The sequence below is a fragment of the Agelaius tricolor genome, unplaced genomic scaffold (assembly GCF_023055355.1).
Source record: "Agelaius tricolor isolate 1412-34295 unplaced genomic scaffold, bAgeTri1.0.p SCAF_79, whole genome shotgun sequence".
NCBI lineage: Eukaryota > Metazoa > Chordata > Aves > Passeriformes > Icteridae > Agelaius > Agelaius tricolor.
In genome coordinates, this window is record NW_027269339.1 from 497,730 (window position 1) to 517,832 (window position 20,103).

The 20,103-nt window shown below is 40.2% G+C and overlaps 1 protein-coding gene across 2 annotated transcripts in view; it reads left to right on the plus strand.

The window, feature by feature from the left end:
• SLC9A7 (solute carrier family 9 member A7) overlaps window positions 1–20,103 on the plus strand; it is a 68,990-nt gene that overhangs the window by 42,038 nt on the left and 6,849 nt on the right. Inside the window, exons 11-16 of one of the 2 annotated variants that reach the window (XM_071418242.1) lie at window positions 1,645–1,756; window positions 3,133–3,286; window positions 8,920–8,979; window positions 13,477–13,540; window positions 16,218–16,300; window positions 19,470–19,575. In XM_071418242.1, coding sequence (XP_071274343.1) covers window positions 1,645–1,756; window positions 3,133–3,286; window positions 8,920–8,979; window positions 13,477–13,540; window positions 16,218–16,300; window positions 19,470–19,575 — 579 coding nt within the window. The remainder of the gene's footprint in view (window positions 1–1,644; window positions 1,757–3,132; window positions 3,287–8,919; window positions 8,980–13,476; window positions 13,541–16,217; window positions 16,301–19,469; window positions 19,576–20,103) is intronic. The other variant, XM_071418243.1, reaches the window with a different exon arrangement.

Consider the following 20,103-nt stretch of genomic DNA (forward strand, 5'->3'; position numbering starts at 1 on the left):
GAGTAGGGCTGTTGGCAATGGAGGTAAAACCCTGTAAAAGGACATATAAGGATGGCCATGTATGAGATGTACTTATTTTCTCTTCTTTCTAGTGTTTTCTGTACTACTTCTCAGGATTTACCACATCTGTTTTTATTTTCCTTTGGCCATTTACATTTTTCTGGAACAGTGATAAATTTTCTCCTGTGTCGCTTCACGTGCACATTTCTAAGAAATGCTCCAGAGCCTGGCAGACATTGGATAAAGATTAGAACAAAATAGTCACACCTGGTATACTAAACAATGCAATTTTTCATGCTTAGTGTAGACAATGCTTAGTGTAGACTTCCATCTTCTCTCAAGTTGTGCTGTCTGCCCTGGGTTTGTTTTCAGTAGATGTTTCTCTACCTACTTGCCTTTTAATGCATTTTCCACATCTTTTTCTACCACTACACTTAACGTCTGTTACCTCTTGAGTGCTTTTCTACCTTTGTGAGGAGGGCAACTAGTACTAGCACCCGTGTTTTACTCAACACCTGTGGTCCCCATTGAGTTAACAACTTGCAGGGGTGAAATGTAGAGACATCACAGAGTTCTTGAAAGGCTGGACTGTAAAGACAGAGCTAGAGCCTCAGCATCCTTGGCAAAATCTTAGCTATTATTCCTACATTAATTGTCTTGATAGCTTCTGACGTCTGATTTCTGCAGTCCTCAAAAGGACTGGTATAAAAGTTGCTTGGAATAGTTATGTGAGAGTTATTGTACAAAGTAATAATCAAAATCTGATTTTCCTAGATATATTCCCTGCTGACAGTATTGCTTACTTTAGTTATGGCAACAACCCAGTGGTGTCTAGAGCTCTTATATTCTCTTTATTTCTTTTCCATGGGAGATGTATTATTCTTCTAATGTTCCCATCCCAGCAGCAAATGATCAGCGTTTCTTTGGCTTCTGGCCGTGTTGGCACTTTACAGGATTTCAGCCCATTACTCTAGTTTTTCCCAAAATGTTCCTTATACAGTGGAGAGTGTTTTCAGCTTTCTGCTTCTTCCCTGGATGTTTTGCACCACAGTGGGGATGCTTACCACCTACTGTCATGAATTTCTGCAATACTCTTTCATTATTCTTTTTCAGCTTCATTCTAGTGCTGACAAATGGCTTTTGGATTTATATTCTTAGTAACTCTGTACCAGTGTTTGCTAGCCATTAGGATATTTTGCCTCTGCAGGAGTCATAATGGGGTGGCCACTTGCTGGTCTTGAGTTGGTTTCCCCTCTGTATACAGGGCTGCATTTCTGTTGTTCCAAAACTCAAAATTGCATGGTGCTGGTGATCATTGTTTAAAGTGTGAATTTTCAAAGTAAAGTCTTCATTTGTACAATTGGTCATTTTAATACTTTTAATATATTTTAATAGGTATAATTTCACTGCTCATCTAAAATCTTAGTTATATTAGTAAAAATGTGCGTTTTGTGCAATCACTTGTGAATGCACAAGTTGAGTAAAATTGGGGAAAGACTGCTTTAGATACACAGCTATAGGAAGAACATTTGATATCATGATCTCACTAAATCTCTCACTAAAACAAAAGCTTCATGTTAAAGCCAGGTACCAAAAACTGCATACCTCAGGAAAAAGAAATCCTTAACCCTCAGCTGCAAACAGGTTGCAATCTTTTTGGGCAGAGCTGCACATATCTACCCTCTCTCCTTCTTGTTGAATTTGGGCAGAAGGCATAAGATCAGCTGGAGCTTTCAGCACATGATGATGTTTTCAGGTAAGAGCAAAAATTCTGGGCAATGCGAAAAGCCTTAATTTTAACTCATAAGCAATTGACTCTGCTACCTTCTCTTTTTGTGATCCACATTCATGCATCCTGAAGGGAAGGCTTACTGATTGATTGTTGCAGCATGCCATCCTGTGTCTTTCAGCCTTTACAGAAAGTGTGCCATGCCTGGGGTGGGTGAAATGCTACCTGCTCACAGCAGGCAGGCAGCACCTGCTGTTGGGAAATAGAGCATTTTCATTTGAAGTGCTTGTGAAGGACATGGGAGAATTGGGATGTATCTCTTCCAAAAGGTTATTTCTAGCTGAGAGGATGTTCACATTGTGCAGAAACAGATACCTGCTGAGAAAATTGAGGTGTATTTATGGGTACCCTTTCTCATTTAATTGGACAAAGGTATTTGACTTAAATTGCCTTATAATTTCTGTCACACAGATAACTGTTCAAGTTTGTAATTTAAGGCAAATTATGCATTGTGTGTCTAAACATGTGCATCCTCAAGAAGTTCCAGGGAATCCTCTGTACAAAAGAGGATATAAAGAGGATGGAGCCAGGCTATTTCCAGTGATGCCCTGTGCCAGGCCCAGAGGTAATAATGGGCACAAACAGGAACATATGAGGTTTTCTTTTTGAACATCAGGAAAACTTTTTTACTATGTCCAAGCATTGTACAAATTGTCCAGAGAGGTTGTGGCATCTCCATCCCTGGAGATATTCAAAAGCCACGTGGACGTGGTCCTGTGCAACTTACTGCAGGTAGAGCAGGGGTTGTTCAAACAGGGGAATTGGACCAGATGAACTCCAGGGGTTCCTTAAAACCTTAACCATCCTGTAATTCCTCTGCATAAGAAGTCTGCAGGTGGTCCAATGCCATGGCTTGTTCTTGCTAGTGAAGTTTCATAACTGGGAGCAGAGGAGGAAAGATATAGTTTGCCTGTGACCATGTAATTAATTAGACTATTTTTATAGCTGATAAAAATGTCAGGTCAAGAACTCACATTTCAATTATGGATTCAACTGGAAAAGTCTGAACTTTTATCTGATTCAGGGAGCTGCTTAACTTATGTAATGGTTTGTTGTTCACAACTTGTTTGTTTCTGTCTTTCTTTCCTGTTAGTTTCTGGAAGCATTTACACCTTTTCACAGCACTTGTGGATTCTATAAGTTACAGGAAACCAGGAGAATTACAACATTCTCTTGTAAATTATCCCAGGGCATAATTTATCAGGGAATCTAAGGAAGTTAAAAGTTGCTGTAGCCCAGTGCTTTCTGCTTGACACTTTGTGGGAGGGAGTAAGGAAAGGTGCTGTGCTATCCACAGTCATGCTTGCACTTCTAAAGCTGCACTGTTTCATTCTTTCTGATAGGTCTCAGGGGAGCCATGGCATTTGCCCTGGCTATACGAGATACTGCCACCTACTCCCACCAAATGATGTTCTCAACAACTCTGCTCATCGTGTTTTTCACTGTGTGGATTGTTGGTGGAGGCACAACCCCCATGTTGTCCTGGCTGAACATCAGGTTGGTATGCAGCTCTGTGCTGGGGAAACTTCACTTTTCAACAGGCAGCTGTGCTAATTTGGCATAGCTCTACAGAACTTGTTTGATGCTTGCTAGAAGAATTTAGAACGTGGTATTTATACAGATATATATAAATATATATATATATATGTATGTATGTAGGTATTTAGGACATGATGCTTTATAGAGGACGGTGCTAGTGCAGTCTGGTGAAGAAAATGTTCTGATGCTGCTGGGATTCAGCCTGAAGGTGCTCTGGTGCTCTGCAAGAAGGTATCTAGGTCTATGTCAGTCCAGCAGGATATGGAATAGTGTTGCCTGATAAAGCAGCTCTACATTGAAAAGAAAGAATTAATCTAATCCCATATAAACTTCCTATTATACTAGGACTGCTCCCTTTCTTTTGGCTCTTCATAATGGGCCTGTTAAGGTTTTTAAGTTTAGTAGATTCTTTATTGGGTGGTGCTAAGGTGAATGTACTTTAAACAAAACCTGATGTTATCTAAGCAACTGGGATAAATGGGATTCTGCTAATAGTTGGGATATGTTTCCTCCTGTTTCGAGGAGATCTGTGAAAATGGTAAGTTGCATGATTATAGATGTCTGACTATAAATCCTGGCTAATACTTAGTACTTTTGACTGCATGTCCTTTCATATTTGAGACTATTTATCAAGAGATGTGCTAGAGAATCACAAATCAATCATTGTTAAAGACATATATAACATAATTTTGGAAGTTTTGGCAGTTTGGGACACAAAGATAAATAGAGAGGAATTACAACAATACAAGCTGTACAAGCCCTGAGTGCAACCAACCATTACCTCTGCCACAGGGCTCCTTCAGTCATCAGCAGTAGGACAGGACTGAAATCCTGCATGTGGCCCAGCCCTTGGCCAGCTGCAAAAATGTTCTGAGGTAGCAGCTTTTTTTCCTCCCACCCTCCTCCATCAAAACCAGGAAGCATCCTAGATTATGCACTTCTTCTTTTGGCTAATCTAGCTCAGTAGTGAGACTCTGTAAGCCTGCCTGATGGGCTGGTCCTGCAGGCAGAGAGGACTAACCCCATATCCATTCCAGGCTTATCCCCCAAGGTGGCTAGACTTGCAAAAGTCATTAGTGTGACCAACAAGGCACAACAGCTGTAAAGGCTATGGTACCATTCCTAGCTGTAAAGGCTATGGTACCATTCTTCCTAGAGAAGTAACTACCAAAAGGTAGCTGACTGAAGCATAGTTTTGAGTGTTTAGCTGTAGGTTTAGGGGGAAGTTTACCCATCCTTGAGAGTAAGCAGCAGTCATTTTAGCTGTCACTTTTTTGGCATGGCTGACAGAAAATAAAGGCTTTAACTTTCCGGTCAAAGGAAGGATTTTCTTTAATAAGGAAGCTCTACATAGGAAGCATTTTACAGCTGGCTCGGTAGGCACTGGCCTGCCAGAGGAGCAGTCTGCATCTTCTGAGACCACAAGAAATCGTATTTGTGCCAGGAGGTGGCGGCCGTGTGCAGCTGATCGAGAGTTAGAAACTCGGTGCTCAGTGGTCTGAACACTTTCTGCTGGAGAAATAAAAAAAGAAGTAGTTCTGACTTCACAGATTTTTTTTAAAAAGAGGGATTATTATTTTCCAGCTGAATTTTTCAATTATGCCAGTTATCTCTTTTCTATCCCCTTCTACTCAGTGGAAGGGGTAAACAGGAGGAGATGAAGCTGTCCCAGCACTGCCCCAGTGCTTCACTCAGCAGCAGGGCATAGTGCTGATGCAGTCCCGAGGCTGGGCAGTGGGAAACTTGTCCCTAGGATGCTTGCTGAGCCTTGGAACTTGCACAATAAATTCGATTGCCAGAGGCTGGAAATCAGTAGTGGGCACATGCAGGATTATTTAGCAGAAAAGAGGTTATAAGATGAAAGGTGGTTTGCTTCCTAGATGAAGTGAAGGGATGTAGAAATTAATGCCATGTGTATATTGGACTTAAATGTCAGGATTTGTGGGGACTCCTAAGAGTCCAGTTCTGATGTGAAGGTCATACCCATTGTATCAGGAAGGAAGGGAGGCAGGCTAGTCAGCCATTACCAAGCCCTCATGAAGTAGTTGGCCTTTCTTCAGTGTGGAGGTCAATAGAAGGCCCATGTCTGGGCAAGTCAGGGGAGCCAAGACAGACATGAAAACCAAAGGGGATTATTTCAGGTGGTGGCTTCATGATTTAAGTAGAACTGTACCAGGGCACTGATTCCAGCCAGGAGTGTCAGCCTGGCCTGATACTCTGAGCTCATGGGGAAGCAGCTGTGGGCATGCAAGGGGAAATGCAAGGCCTGCACAGGGATCCAGAATTGCCTTGCTGTGGCTTAGAGGAAGAGGCACTGGCCTTCTGGCCACACTGTTAGCTGTGTAGTGTTTGGGATGGGTGCTTGGTTCTTTACTTACTGTTGGTCCCTTCCCTCCCATGATACTAAATATTAAAAGTAGGTAAAGGATAGAGAAGTGAACATGAAAATTAAGCTTTGGTATAGTAAAAAGCAGTATAAGGAGGAAAATAGGCAAAAAATACCCTCTGCCTCCTCTTGCTGTTCTGAAAATTTCAGGTATTTGATGAGCAGCATTCTTAGTAGTAGATTTTTTTTCAGATGGGGTAGGTTACCAGGGACCACTGACCAAGCTTTCATATACAGCTAAGCAAAGGACCTTTGGTTTGTAGCAGAGGCTTAACTTCAGTTTACTGCTTAGCTGGTTGGAAATGTGAGGTCACAACTTCAAAATCTGAGTAGAGAAATAACAGGATCTTGAGATGCTTTTGATTTTGCCACTTGATGCTGAGGAAATTTAAAACCAACACCAGAAACTGGAGTTAAAGCCATGATATCATGAGTTAGAGTTCTTTGGCTGACTATCAGTGAGACACATCCAACATCTGAGTGGTAAACAGTTACATTTTCTTAGTAGTAGATTTTTTTTTCCTTAGAAACTAAAGCATGACCTGGATATTAAAAATATAGTCTCATTCTTTAAGACCCAAACAAAGAAACAATTTCCTGGCTGAAGCTTTAACAGTTTCAGCAAACTTGAAAGCTGTGTAAATCAAAACCACTGGCAAAATTCCTCTTTTCAAAAAAATAGCTGACTTCTTGTTTCATTTATCTGTCACAGGAAAAAAGGGAACTCCTAGCATTTGTATTGCAAAACAATGTGTTTTCCACTTTTGATCAGAGGTTAGTGACCTGGTTCTTTTCATGTTCAATGAAGCAACACATAGATTAGTGCCTTCCTTTTCTTCATAACCTGCTGCAAATGCAGAAGTTATTGCTTATTTTAATGAAGTAATTTCAATTATACTTAGAAACCTTTTTATAAACCTCAAAGCATCGTACCTCGCACTTTAATTTAGATTTCTTTTTACCATAAAAGCTAAAGCCTGCACAGACAATGCCAACTTAGATATTTAGTGTCTTATGTCTGACTTTGCTTATACAATCTTTAATGAACTTCTATTTAGTGATTTTTTTTTTTTGGTGAAAGAGGAAACTTAAAAAGAAATATGGAAACATTAACTCTCATCCAGCTGCTATGTGAACTACCTAACTAACTGGGATGGTGGTAAAAGTGTTGGCTTGGTGTTTATTCTCCACTCCCTTACCAGGTGGTGCAGTGATAAAATGTGTATCACACACCACACCCTGGTGTGCTGGGGTGGCAGGAGGAGGGTGCTGCTGCTGCTGGGATCCAGCCTCATGCTGTGCTCCAGGCTGGGCTGGGGGATGTCTGAGAGGAGGTTCCATCCTCCTGTTTTGCAGCCTGTTTCCATTACTGTATTACTTGGATCCTTCACTGCCCTCAGCTACTCTCTGCTGCCCTTGAAGGCAGATGCAGTCACAGGGGCTGTCCTCTGCCCTCTGTTGTGAGCTTTTTCCTTGCCCATCTCTTTCTGTACTGTTTCTTCCAGTTGTCTTTCCCTAGTTTTTCTGTTCTTCCTCCTTTCCCAATCTCTAGTTTTTCATCATCAGTCTTGAATCCCCCTAATAGTGGGGCAGTGCAGCTTCCAAGCCTCCAGCTTCATCCCTCTGGGCTTTTCCCTTAGTAGGAAAGAGATCACCTATTCCTCTGGAAGTTTGGAAGTGAGCATGGGAGATGTTTCCTTTTCTCTCTTCTCATTCTCTGAAACACAGCAATTCACACTGCAGAGAAAAAGTGTAGGGAAGACACTGTGGGAGTTGGGTGAGACACATCTAGAGCACATAGCTGACATCAGTTGAACTGCCAAGCTCTGGCAAGCCTTGGCCAGACAATGACTGCAGTCATTGTCTTGGTTAGGTGAAGTATACAAATACCCTAAGGCATCCTAAAACAACTCAACACAACTTTTCCTAATTCCAGAGGTTTTTAGGAATTAGGTTTTAATTTTTTTTAAAAAACATGGTGGTGGGAGTTCTCTTCTTCCTCAGCCATCTTCTGAGAAACTGTTGAACTCTTCAAAAATAGCTAAAATTTTCCAAAAATGCTGTACTCATTACAGACATCTGGGAAAACTTTAGTATACTGGCTTGGCAAACATACAGGAAAGAGAAAGAAGTCATAGAAGGGAAGTTATTGGGCAGTTTTTAATTTTAGTTTTTGCTGTACATGCAGAACCATCTCTGTGACGGCCTTGGGGAGCAGAGTACTCTGACCTGGAGTGTGTGTTGGTCTGGGAAAAGAGCTATTGAACCTGGAATCCAAATCAAAGCTATCTCAAGTCTGGTATTTGCCTCAGTATTCAAGGATTAGAATAGTACATGCTTTTTGTATCACAAGCTATGGCCTTAAAAATTTGGTTAGTCAAGATGTCAGGCTGCAACCAGGGTGTGTACACCTGCTTTTTCTAAAGTGAGGTCTCTGTGGATTTCTGATCATCTGGGCTTTTATTTCACAGAAGCAATATATAGTTCATGACACATGCCCTCGTGGAAAAATATGGGGAAGAAAAAACCCCACAGGCTGCTAAGGAATGTATGTGAAAAATACTGGAAACCAAACTTGCTTTCATTTGCGCCTAAAATAACCCCCAGAAACAGAACTGAAAATGGCAAAGCAATGAGTAAAACCAGACTCTGCTATGACTGGAGATTAAATCAAAAACTGATAGTCAATTTTTAGTTAAAGCAGTGGAGTGATTTAGGGCTTGTTACCAGTTGATTTGGAGTGCTCTGGAACCAGGCAGTATTGCTGACCCCTCTCACACATGTACAGCTTCCCATGATTACTTCCTGTGATGTCTCTTTCTCTTTCAGACCATGTGCAGGTCTGAAGTGGTAGGAATTGTCTTACATTGGCTCTGTCTGTGTGCAGCACCAAAGAGAGCTACTGAATCTGTTTTTCTGGGGAATGTAGTCTGTCATTAATACAGATTAATACAGTTGCCAGCTGGGATCTGAATGTATGAAGAATATTACTGGATATACATCAATCATAAATTGATGCTGTTGCTAATTTTGGTTTTTGGTCATTTTGTCATTGCTCTGCCATTGTTTTTCATGTATGTTTTGTCTTTTTTTGATTTGGTATGGATTATTTTTTGTTGGTTTGCTTTGTTTTGCTGAAGAGCTCTGTAGAGCCCCCATCTCATGAGCATTTTGTTACTCACATTGCATTCTTGTACTGTACCAGAGTTGGTGACCATGTTCCATCGGTGGAAGAGATGAGTGAAAGCCACTGGCTGTATTTCAGGTGACACTGTGCTTTCCTTGATACCACATTAACCTGGTGCTTGGCTTTTTTCATCTTTGTAACACTGAGTGTGTGCTCTTTTTCTATACTGTGGCATGCTGCTGCTGCTTCTTTTCTGAGAGTACTAAAGATGTTCCTCAACTTTGAGTTCTATTCTCCTATTCTGAGCTGTGAGAGTGTGGGTCACACATCATGTCAAAAATGAAACTATAAAACACATACTTGCACTCTGTGTATAGATATTTAATAAAGCAAAACTTGAATCTCTGACCTTAGAAGACCTGGGAGCTGAAAAAGATTATAAGATCAAATAATGGATTTGATCTTATAATCTTTAATCACAAAGGTATTCTTAAGCATTGCTTGAGGTTATTTTGTATAACTCTTCAGGTTGGAAGGTACTTCATGGGTGATTTAGCCCAGCCTTTTAGGGGATATATTTTTCAAAACAGAGAGATATGAACCAGAGAAGACTAGGATTTTGGTATGGTGTTTTTAGAACAGATAAATAGTTAGAGAGAGAATTTAAAATAAGATAAATCTCTAACTGACATCTATAGGCAATGTATGTGTGTGTGGGTGCACATAAAAACATACAAAATATTTATGTAAAGAAAGTCCTTTGGGATGGAGCAATGAAGGGTTTTCATGTACCTTGTCTCACTTGAAGGTTTCCAGCAAACCCCTAGGTTTGCCAGAGATGCAGTGTGTTAGTTTGTACAGACAATCTGAGAACTATAATCTATTACAGTCATTCTTGGCTGTAGTGACTACACATGCTAAATCTAATAATGCCTGCTATTTCAGTAGCTTGTCATCCATGTGTTGTAGGGCCCTGGAAAAGTTTCTGAAGTATCAGAAGAAATCATTCCCCCCATTTAAAAATGATGCAGCAGAGAAGTTGATGTAGTTCTACATGCCTTTTTACCATTCATTTCCATCCACTTAGCTCAGCTTTGTGAGTGAACCACTTTCTCCCACACTGTTTAAATTACTGAATTATACATAAGCTTAATGTTTTGAGAGATCAAATCTGAGTAGCTCCTCTCCTACACAAGGTGCTGGAGTTGTAGCTGTAGGATAAAGACCAAGAAGTCCAGGAGTCAGTTAAGGGCAGAAATGCTGTGTTTTGATGTTGGACATTAGGAGCTCAAGATTAGTCCCTTTGCTGTTACAGAGATCTTAAAGCACAAAAAGACTCTTTTGCCTTAAAAAGAAGTTTTCATTAGGGAGGAGTGAAGAAATACACTTAAATTGGAATAATTTTACTATAGCATACTCTTGTCTACAGATTCTAATGGCCTTCCCAAGCCTGAAATAAAGGTGTCTGAATTTTACTTACTAGTAATTATCTGTACTGAAGGAATAAGGTGTCTACCACATACCAAAGTTATTCCAGTCAGGGAAATAAATGGAGTTTTCACTGATTTTGAAACATATATACATTGTTACAGCTGAAAGACTGTTCATATTCTTCACCTGAAATCTTCTTTTTAAGAGTTACTTATCTTGGATACAGCCTTGGGAATCCCCACACGCCTTGAGCAAGGCTGCCCTCCCTGTGTCTCCGACCTCTGGGAAGGGATCTGTGTAAATCCATCCAGGAAAAGTTTAATTTATCAAGCAGGTTAAGTAAATGAGAGCTGATATTGACCTTTGCAGCACTTGTAATTGACAGGAAGCTTTTAAAATATATTAAGCATATGAAATTGATTTTTTTTCTTCAGCATAAGAAGAAAATCAATGTTGAAGACATACATGTATCAGCCTAACTTGTACTTTTAATTATTGAAGTAGTTAAGCAAAGATGAAGTAACTAAGTGTTTTCTGTGCTTCTTTTCACTGTAAAGGAGGTTAGGACAGACTTGACTGGTTTTTGGTATTGTTTTGTTTCAGGTGATAAAAGTGGCACTTCCTTAGAATTCTAGTGGCTGGGCCTGCAAAAAAAAGTGATGCTTGTCATGAGATAAGAGTATTTAGCCTTGAAACTTAAAAAGGCAGGCTTGCTACCAAAAAGTTAAGCTTCCTATACAGTTGATGCTAGAATAGAGGATAAAAGCATCTTGTTTGAAAGATACAAAAAGTAATTGTGAGAATTCAAAATGCAAATGTATTTGGTGTTAATCTCTGAACTGAGGAGCAGACTTTGAGAGTGATTTTTTTTAATGTGATTTATGGAAAATATTTATTTCTAAATATTCAAAATATAAATTCATTTGCAGAATAACTTAGAAAAAAAGTTAAATGGACATGCCTGTGTGGATTTCAGTATTGAAAGGAACACTTGTGGTATGATTTTTTCCCCTAAAATTTGAACCATTTTAATATAGAAAAGGTTTCTTTGCCTCTTCAGCACAAGAGTGAACCCAAATTTTTGGTCTGTGATATACTATGGCTTTTCACTGAACGGTGTTTTTTTCCTGTTTTGGTCTTCCATTAAGCCCCATTCCCCTGCCTAAGGGCAGTTAAAATTCTCAAAACAAATGCACAACCTTGTAAGTCAAGTAAAAGCTGAGACACTGAATTGTTTGGTTTTCTTATGTACTGTGAAGTGAATAGGTAGCCCAGGGAGTAAAAACTATTTGGGGAATGCGAGCTATGTTCATCTTTTGGAGCAAAATTCTTGAACTCCCCATTCACAGTGTCAGCTTTGCAGCCAACCTGAGCCTGGCTGCTTTGCACAGCACATTGAACCTTCCCCCATGTGCAGTTTGGAAAGCCACAAGTATTTTTCTTTTATTTTCATGTGTACTTATGAAGGAATGCATACTCTTGTGTATATACATACATTACTGTACTGAGTGGGTTTCCTGATGTTGTTTGTCAGCTTTCTGCACTAGAACCCAGTTTCCCTGCCAAAGCCTGTTCTTAAGCAGTGATAGCCAAGGCAGTAACACCTCAGCCCTTGTGAGCTCTCTGAGCTCTTGTGTGTGGTGTTTTATTTTAGCATGTGTTACAATCCAGTACTCAATCTGTGTGTCTATCCAGTGTTCTCCTAAACTGATGAAGTTTTCAGTTCTGGTTTTCAGAGGCTGGTCAGTGCCAAGGAATTTGCAGGCTAAATGTGCCTAAAGTTTGAGGTGACTCTATATATGGAAAAAGGAAGTAATGAGGAAAGAACAAGATGCTTAGAAAAAAAGAAAGAAATCCAAGCAAAGGACTGTGTCAGCGCTAGTTTTATATGAGGCTGCTGCAGAGCAGCCTTCTGGATTTTCTCTGAACTACATTAATTCATGTGACACCTTGAGATGGCTGTGAGTCCTCAAGGATGACTTAAAACTTTTCTTCTTCTATAGCTCTATCAAAGATGCTGCCCTGGAATCTGTTTGAAAGTGTTCTCTTTTTATTTGATCTAAGCATGATGTCCCTGGGACCAACCAATGGTATGGTCTGACCAGCAAGGTTCCCTTGGCTTCTGGTGATTCTTAGGGCTGCTGCATAAACACCATGGCTATAAAATGATTAGCTGACAAAAAGTCTCAGAAACAAGGACATTGCACCAAACCAGCTCAGCCCCTTATAAGAGAGTAGAAGTGACAATGTTAACAAAATCTTATTGTCTGAAATGGCTGTCACATGTGTTTCCCCACACTTACTATGTGACATGGTGGCACTGAAACACAACACATTTGAGACTGAGAATCTTATCTGACTTTTGAGGTTGGAGGTTTGTGTTCTACAAGAAATGACAGAGATCAGGGCATGAATAGGATATAAAATAGACAAGTACAGTCTACCCCCAAACCAGACCAGAAAAACCTGAGCATAATTACAATGATTAAATGCCAATCTTGGATAGGAGCCCTATTTGCAAGGATGGTTGAGTAATAAGATGCTTTCTAATTATTCAAAAGTGAGTAGACAGTTTCTTCTCAACATATTATTCTGTCAACCCCCTCATTACACAAATCCTTCCTCACTCAGATGGACTATGGGCCATGTGTTAGTCCACTGTGGCTGTGTTGTGTTAGGTGAATGAAACTTGCAGCAAATTGTGACCCTTTTAAATTTTTTTTTTTTGCTTCCCATATTGCTTTAAAACATGGAGTGTGTGTGTCTTTTAAAAATTGTATATTTCAGCCATTCACAGATTTATCTGGCAGTTATTTGCTGGGGAAATATTTAGGCTGGGTTTTATCCTTAGTTTCTGTTTCCTTCCTGCTGAATATAAGGGATACTCTCCACTGAAGAGGATGCCATCCACTTTTTAAGGCAAAAATAGTATTTTCCATTGTTCTAAAAAAATTGGCAACAAAGGTAAGCAGTAGAAGTTGATGGTGACATAGAGTTACAGTAGTTTCTTGAGTGAAAACGTATCTTGTTTATAGCTGTGTAACTGCAGGGGAGTAATGAACAGCTCTTCCTCAGTCTATTCTTATAACCTCTGATTCAGCTTTGCTGGGTGCCTAAAGTGCTTTTAAAATGCATTCTGCCAAACTTACAGCATTGCCAACCCTCAGTAACACCACTTGCTTTGTTTTCCTAATGTTTCTGTAGGGTTGGGGTTGACCCAGATCAGGATCCTCCACCTACTAATGACAGCTTTCAAGTCTTACAAGGAGTAAGTAATTACATAACTTCTCTATTAGGCTGATCTTATTTTATGACTAAGATAATAGAAAACTGCAGAAGTTGTATGCATGGATAAAACCTTTCTGTCCTAGCTGGCAAGTCAGTAGGGGATTTTGCTTTGTAATTCAAGTAATGCCCACTGAAAAACATTCAGTGATTTTGGGTGTAACACTGTCATGGTCACATTTTTGTGTGTATGTGAGGCATCACAAACCTTCCCAAATCTACTAATACACTGTATAACAATTCACTTTCCTCTTCCCCCAACATGCTTGCTCTTAGCATGCTACTGCACAAATAGTTCTTCTCAGTTCAGAGGTAATACTCTTGGCTCCTCTTCCTTAACTGATACCAAATTTTAGCCCTTGGGCCTGGTTAGAATCCAAGATGAGGTTTGCTAACCTCATCTCAACTCCTGTATACCAAACCACGTGCCAGCTGGATCCTGCCTGGACTACCTATCACCTGGGTGAAGCAGAAGGAGCACAGGCAAATTGCCATTTGTATTCAGCAAACTGTGGCTGTGAATCTTTAGGGAAGCTTTCCATGCATAAGTAACAACCCAAGAGTTGACTTTTTTTTCCCTCTGAAATATGCTATTGGCATAGATCATTGGAAGAATGTTGTTCATAGCAGAATTTTCAGTTTTGCTCATCTATAAACTAGACTTGATTCACAGGAGGAACGAAAGGTCTGGAAAAAACAAAATAACTCAAAAATTCCTCAGGCTTAACTGGGAACTTCCTCTGTCCAGATCTTAGTTTCCACTCTTCCAGAGTTCTGCTTGACACTGATAGATCAGCAGCACAGCTGGTTGCTTATGTAGGAACCTACTTCAGCAAGGCAACTTTGGATCTAGAGGATGCTTAGGGAACAAGTGTTGTATGATGATGCTGGTGTTCAGGCTTGTCAGAGATAGATGAATGTATTTGGGATTAGCTTTTTTCATAGTGGTTTCTCCTGCCTTGGGTTTTGTTTGGGGTTTTTGGGGGGGGGGGGTTTCTGTTTGTTTGGTTGGTTTTTTGGTGAGTTTTGTTGTTGTTGTTGGGATTTGGTTTTTTTTTTTCAGGTTTTTTTGGTGTTTTTTTGTTTGTTTTGGTTTTTTTCTTGTTGGTTGGTTGTGGGGTTTTTGGTGGTTGTTTGTTTTTTTTTTTTTCCCCAATCCTTTCATTTCTTTTCCTGGTACATGTTGTACAGGGAAGGCATACTTGCTCAGGAAGCACCTCTTTCATTTCAGACACTGCACTTGGCATCTCTATGTTCTTTGTAAAAGCCTGTGTCCAGCACACAAAATAGATGCTGAAATAGTGGAGCTGGCTACGAGTAAGGGTGAACTTTGTTTTGTAACTATCTGGAATAACCAGAAGTCCAGGCCTCAAAAGAGCTTTTACAGTGAAGGCCACAATTATCACATATAGCCAAGGTTAGGAAGTGGTATCATGGAAAGATGGCTTTGGCCAGTTCAGACTGAGCTTGTCCTCAGTAACTGAGGAATTGCTGTAATGGGAACAGAGCATGGGTATTCTGTTCTCATTCAGTGTCTGCTGTGGAAAAATCATGTTTGCTTTTTCCCATGCAAACATAAAGAACTTACCCATTTGTTTCCATCTTTAGCTGTGCATTGCATTGCTAATGTAGTTCATTAGTCAGTTCCCTTTGGATTCATCTTTCTCTCACCAAGCCAAGATTAGCAGTATGTCACAGTTAAAGAAAATGTACCATTTGGGAAGGGGAGGGAGTGAAAATGTATTAGGTTTAACTCTTGGTGGATCATGGCTTCTTGCAGGTCAGAAGTACACAGTGTAATCCTGTCTTGTTCTTTTCCAGTAGTTTGGAAGATGACTCATACAAGACATTCATTTGTTTTCCTGTGTTTAACTCTGGCCTCTGGCCATAAACACCCCCCCCCCCCCCCCCCCCCCCCCATCCAAACAACAAAACAAAAACACAAAGCAAAACACTCAAACCCTAAACAATAACAAAAGTAAAAACAAATGCAGCTGCAGAGCAGCTGGTGTGATGATTTGCAGCACTGCTAGTTAAGAGATTAGATTTAACACTGTTAGCCCTTTCAAGGTTGATCCAGCATTTCTGAGATTTGCATGACCTCCCTCAATTGTAATCTTTATAAGGATTCTCTGTTAAGCACATTTCTTTTAAATGTGATACATTTCATCAGGTTTCTGAGAATTTATCAGATACTGTAATTTCCCTTGTTTTTCCAAAGAAGCAGCATGCTTAAGAAAAAGCCATCAAACCTAGAGTTAGATCTAGACCTAGAATTAAGGAAGCCAAGCAAGCAATGAATAGGAATCAGTCTTGGACTATCACAAGGCTTATTTGTCAGTTTGGAAGTTAATTCTATATCTGTTACTAGACTAACAGTGAGATAAGGTTTTGGGCTCCAGGGAATTTGGTGGTAGAGGAGTTTTTAAAGTAACATGAGTGCATTGAAGACAGCCTGGTTCTCTGCAGTCATTTCTGGTCTTTCTAGGGAAACTAAACTCAGTACAAGCAAGTCTCAAAACAGCTTTCTTCTGCATTTCAAGTACAATTGAATTTGGCCTCTTTTTTTTTGACAGAACATTACATTATGAATTATTGGAGTGTATAGTTCCACGTTTTTCTGCCTGAAGTAATTGAAAATGTTTTTATCTTACTTTTAGGATGGCCAAGATTCTGCACGAAGGAACAGGACGAAGCAGGAAAGCGCTTGGCTCTTCAGGCTGTGGTACAGCTTTGATCATAAGTATCCTTTTGAAACACAGCTTAGTTTCAAGGCATGAAATGTTCACTTGTTTCCTTTCCATGTACCCATATGTAGCCCTAAGCACTTGATCTTTCTCCTGTTTGACTCTCAAGTATTTGACAGGCTCAAGACACAGAACTGAAGCTTGAATTCACTGGCTCAGCAGTCAGACCTTTCATTTCCCTAATGCAGCGTGTGTGACACTTGCTGGAGGACAGAAACCAGTCAGAGATGAAGTACCTACCTAAACAATAAGACAGACAATTAACTATTTCAGGTCTTCTGATTTGTTCTACTAGTCTGTGCTTCTTTTCAATGATGCTAATAGCACAAACTAGGTTTCCAGTTCATTGTACATAGCTAAGCCTCAACTCATTGCTCTGCAGACCCATCTGCTTTTGTGATGAAGTCCCAAAATCTGTGGTTGATTCCTAAAGAGGAAGTTCTGGAACTAAAAATCTACATGAGATCCAGCTGATCTCCTTAAGTATATCCAGAAGGTACTATGGGTATTAAAGCAGAGTGTCTCTGAGTGTATATAGTACTGTACAACATTTCTGAAGCTATTACTATACTATTTTGATCACCTTGTTTAAGATTCTGAGCAACTTTTGTGCAGCTGTCCTGTATTTCATGCTTGTGGTTTTGGGGTTTTTTTTAATCTACTTAACTTAATCAGTATTATTAATTATGACACATTAAGTGTGTCACAGCTGCTCCTCCTCAACAGCTTAGAGTCACTTAGCAGAAAATGCAAAGATAATCTTGTGGCCATGGCAAGTCACACCTAGAAACCCAGAGAAATTTCAATACTGAATTCCTAGTAATTTCTGGGGCAGCTAAATATACACACTGACCAGAGATAGGGCCTTAATGTTCTTGTAGCTTCCATGTGAGCCTTTGATTGATGAGAGATTGCTGGGCTGGTTGGAGCATGGTCATTTCCTTCCAAGCCTTGTGCAGAAGGCTTTCACACCCAGGCAAACCTAGCTAACAGGTTGAAAATGTTTGGATCTAATAGCACTTGCATCTTTGGGATAAAATCTGTTTGTAACCAATGCTTTCAGATGCAGTAGTACTGACCCAAAGCACAGAAGGGAGTGTATGTGCTATTTTAAATATTCATAAATGTTTGTAATTCCAAGTTAACTCTTCAGATTCTGGTGACTGGCCTCAAAGTGCCTCAAGGTCAATTTTTATTATTAAAAAACCCAAAAACAACAGAGAGACTTTGGTGCTAAAATCATGAACGGATCTGGCTGTGGCTGACTGCTTCTTTTCTGCCTTTTTAAGAAGGAAGCAGAGCTGTCCTCATCCCCTGCCTTTACAAAAGGGATGTGCCTGATGAAAGGAGTAGTTGGCAATGCTGACTTCCCTCAGCTGATGCTTGCAGAGAGAACAGTCCCTCCCTAGCAGCTGCAGCAAAGGCGGGGGGAGTGCCTGGAGAAAATTATAGCCTAACTACCTGCTTCACAGAAACTTAAAGGATCCTGACAGTGCATTCCCTTTTTTTTTCCCCAATAGTGACTAGCAATATTTAGGAAAAGTGAAAAGTTTCTGTGAAGTTTGTGCCAAGGAAACTGACATTGAGAGGTAGAACTGTCTTACTGTATGTAGAAGTAAAAGTCTGCTCCTGCTGTTGGAAGGAGGCATTCAGACAAGCATTGGTACAGATGGGATGATCTTTAGAATTGCCACCTCTACATCCATGGCTAAATGTTTGGGGTTTTTTTTGCTGGTGTATTCACTTGGTTTCTGGGTAAAAAGGCATATTGTCTCAAAATTCACTCTTTGCAAGAGAGCTTAACTTGAAAAAGATGTAAGTGATGGAAAAGTGTGCTCCAGAGCTCACTATTGCCTGCAGAGCTCTGTACACATGGGTGAGTGGGAACTTCACTCCTGTGGAATGCAGAGTTCATTTAATGTTGTGGGCTGTTCCCTGGTTCACCCACAACTGTTAAACATGGAGAAAACTGCAACTTTGATGAAGTAGCAGATGTCTTCAAAGGGACTTGTTTTTTCACAGCTGAGTTGCTGCCTGTCTGGCACAGGGCAGGATGGAGCCTGGGTTAGTGCAAGGGCAAAGAGCTTGTTTCTTTCCAGGAATGGGTGTAACCACACTCTTAGGGAAGGAGGAAAGGAGGAAACATAACTCTGCTGGAGTAAACAGCTATGCCAGGCTCTGCTAAAGGGAAGGGCTAGCTCTCTCCTAAAACAGGCCCCTTTTAACTCTCTCTTTACCCTAAGCATCTTAATGGGAAAACGGTTATATTTCCAAATGGACTTGATTCTCTCCATGCTTAGAGGCCTAAGAAAGTAACTAGAATACCTGCAACTTATATATTTGAATTTAAAATAAGATTGATTGATGCATGTGCTAGTCAAGATCAACATGCTGCTTTTTAACAGAAACACATATTTTGACTCTTGGGTATTTTTTTTCAGGCATATCATCAGTGCGGAGTACTCATGTGAAAAATGTGGATTTACCAGGGCACAGACCATAAAATAGGGGTAAAGACACTTTCATTTCCCATGAATGATTGTCCATGTTCCCTCAGTGTCATCTAGGTAGCACTGCTTTCCTTTGATACTGTGGTACGTGGTTCATACAGTTTTCCCTTTGCCTTTCTGGCTCCATGTGGTAAATATATGTGCACTGCAGAAATGTCTGTGAGCATTGCCAGGGTAATACCTCTGGTTGCACCTCTGTGGCTCAGTAACCAGCAGATCAAGTGGCTATATTGCTTTGAGGATGTTGAATGAACAGAATTTCTGTATTTCCCTATACTGAGCCATGAAGGAATGTCAATTTGCTGCCTATAGCTTGCAACCTTGACACCATGCTCCCATCTTCAGAGCAGAAATACCCTTGGACCTTTCAACACTAAAGCACCTTTGGTTTCTCCTTTTTACTTGAGAGCACAGAACCTAGAAACATAACAACTCTTTGAAACTTGTAAGAAGAAAGTTTGCTAGTGGTCCTTTTAGAAGATTAGTGAGTAAAGAAACCACCCTTGAAACAATCAAGGGGAAAATGTTGGGAGGGTGTTTTACGTACAATTAGTGCATATCACAGTTCAAAGGCACAACCACATTTATGTACAATTGTCTCTTTATTTTCAATAGTGGTTTTTGAGCACTGGTGTGTTTTCCTTAACTACTGAAGTTATTTAAAGCCAATTCTCACTCACAGTGGCCCTCCACTGACCACAACGCTGCCCAGCTGGTGTGGCCTGATAGCCCGCTGTCTGACAAGTCCCCAGGTCTATGATGTAAGTAGAACAATTCAATGCCTCTTGGTTTTGTTTTTAATGTATTAAACTTCAGCAAATCAGTGTTTTTTCTTTTTAGGTAATGTCCTGGTTTCAGCTGGTCTGATAGACATACTGCAAGAAAGTCCTGGTTTTCCTAGGCAGAAAAGATTTAAGATTGTCTCTGAGGCAAAAGCTTCTGGTGTTTGAGATCAGGAATTATCTTATTGTTCAAATAGTACACTAGAAAAATAACATTTAAGGTTATGGGGAAGTTACATGCCTAGTCAATAACCCAGTTCAGTGAATCACTTCAAAATATTCAGTCCCTTCTCAAGGCTTTTGGACAAGATTCTTTGCCTGTTACTGCTAAACTTCAAGGTCTCCTTAGAGATGTCACTGACACATTTACCCAGCTGGAAAAAAAACTCATAGCACTTCCCTTCGTTGTTTCCACTGCAAAATTTGAGATCAGATTTCAGAAACTGTTAATCAGTTACTTATCTCAGTCTAGCAGGTCACCACACTGTCTTTACAGCTGTGTCTTGC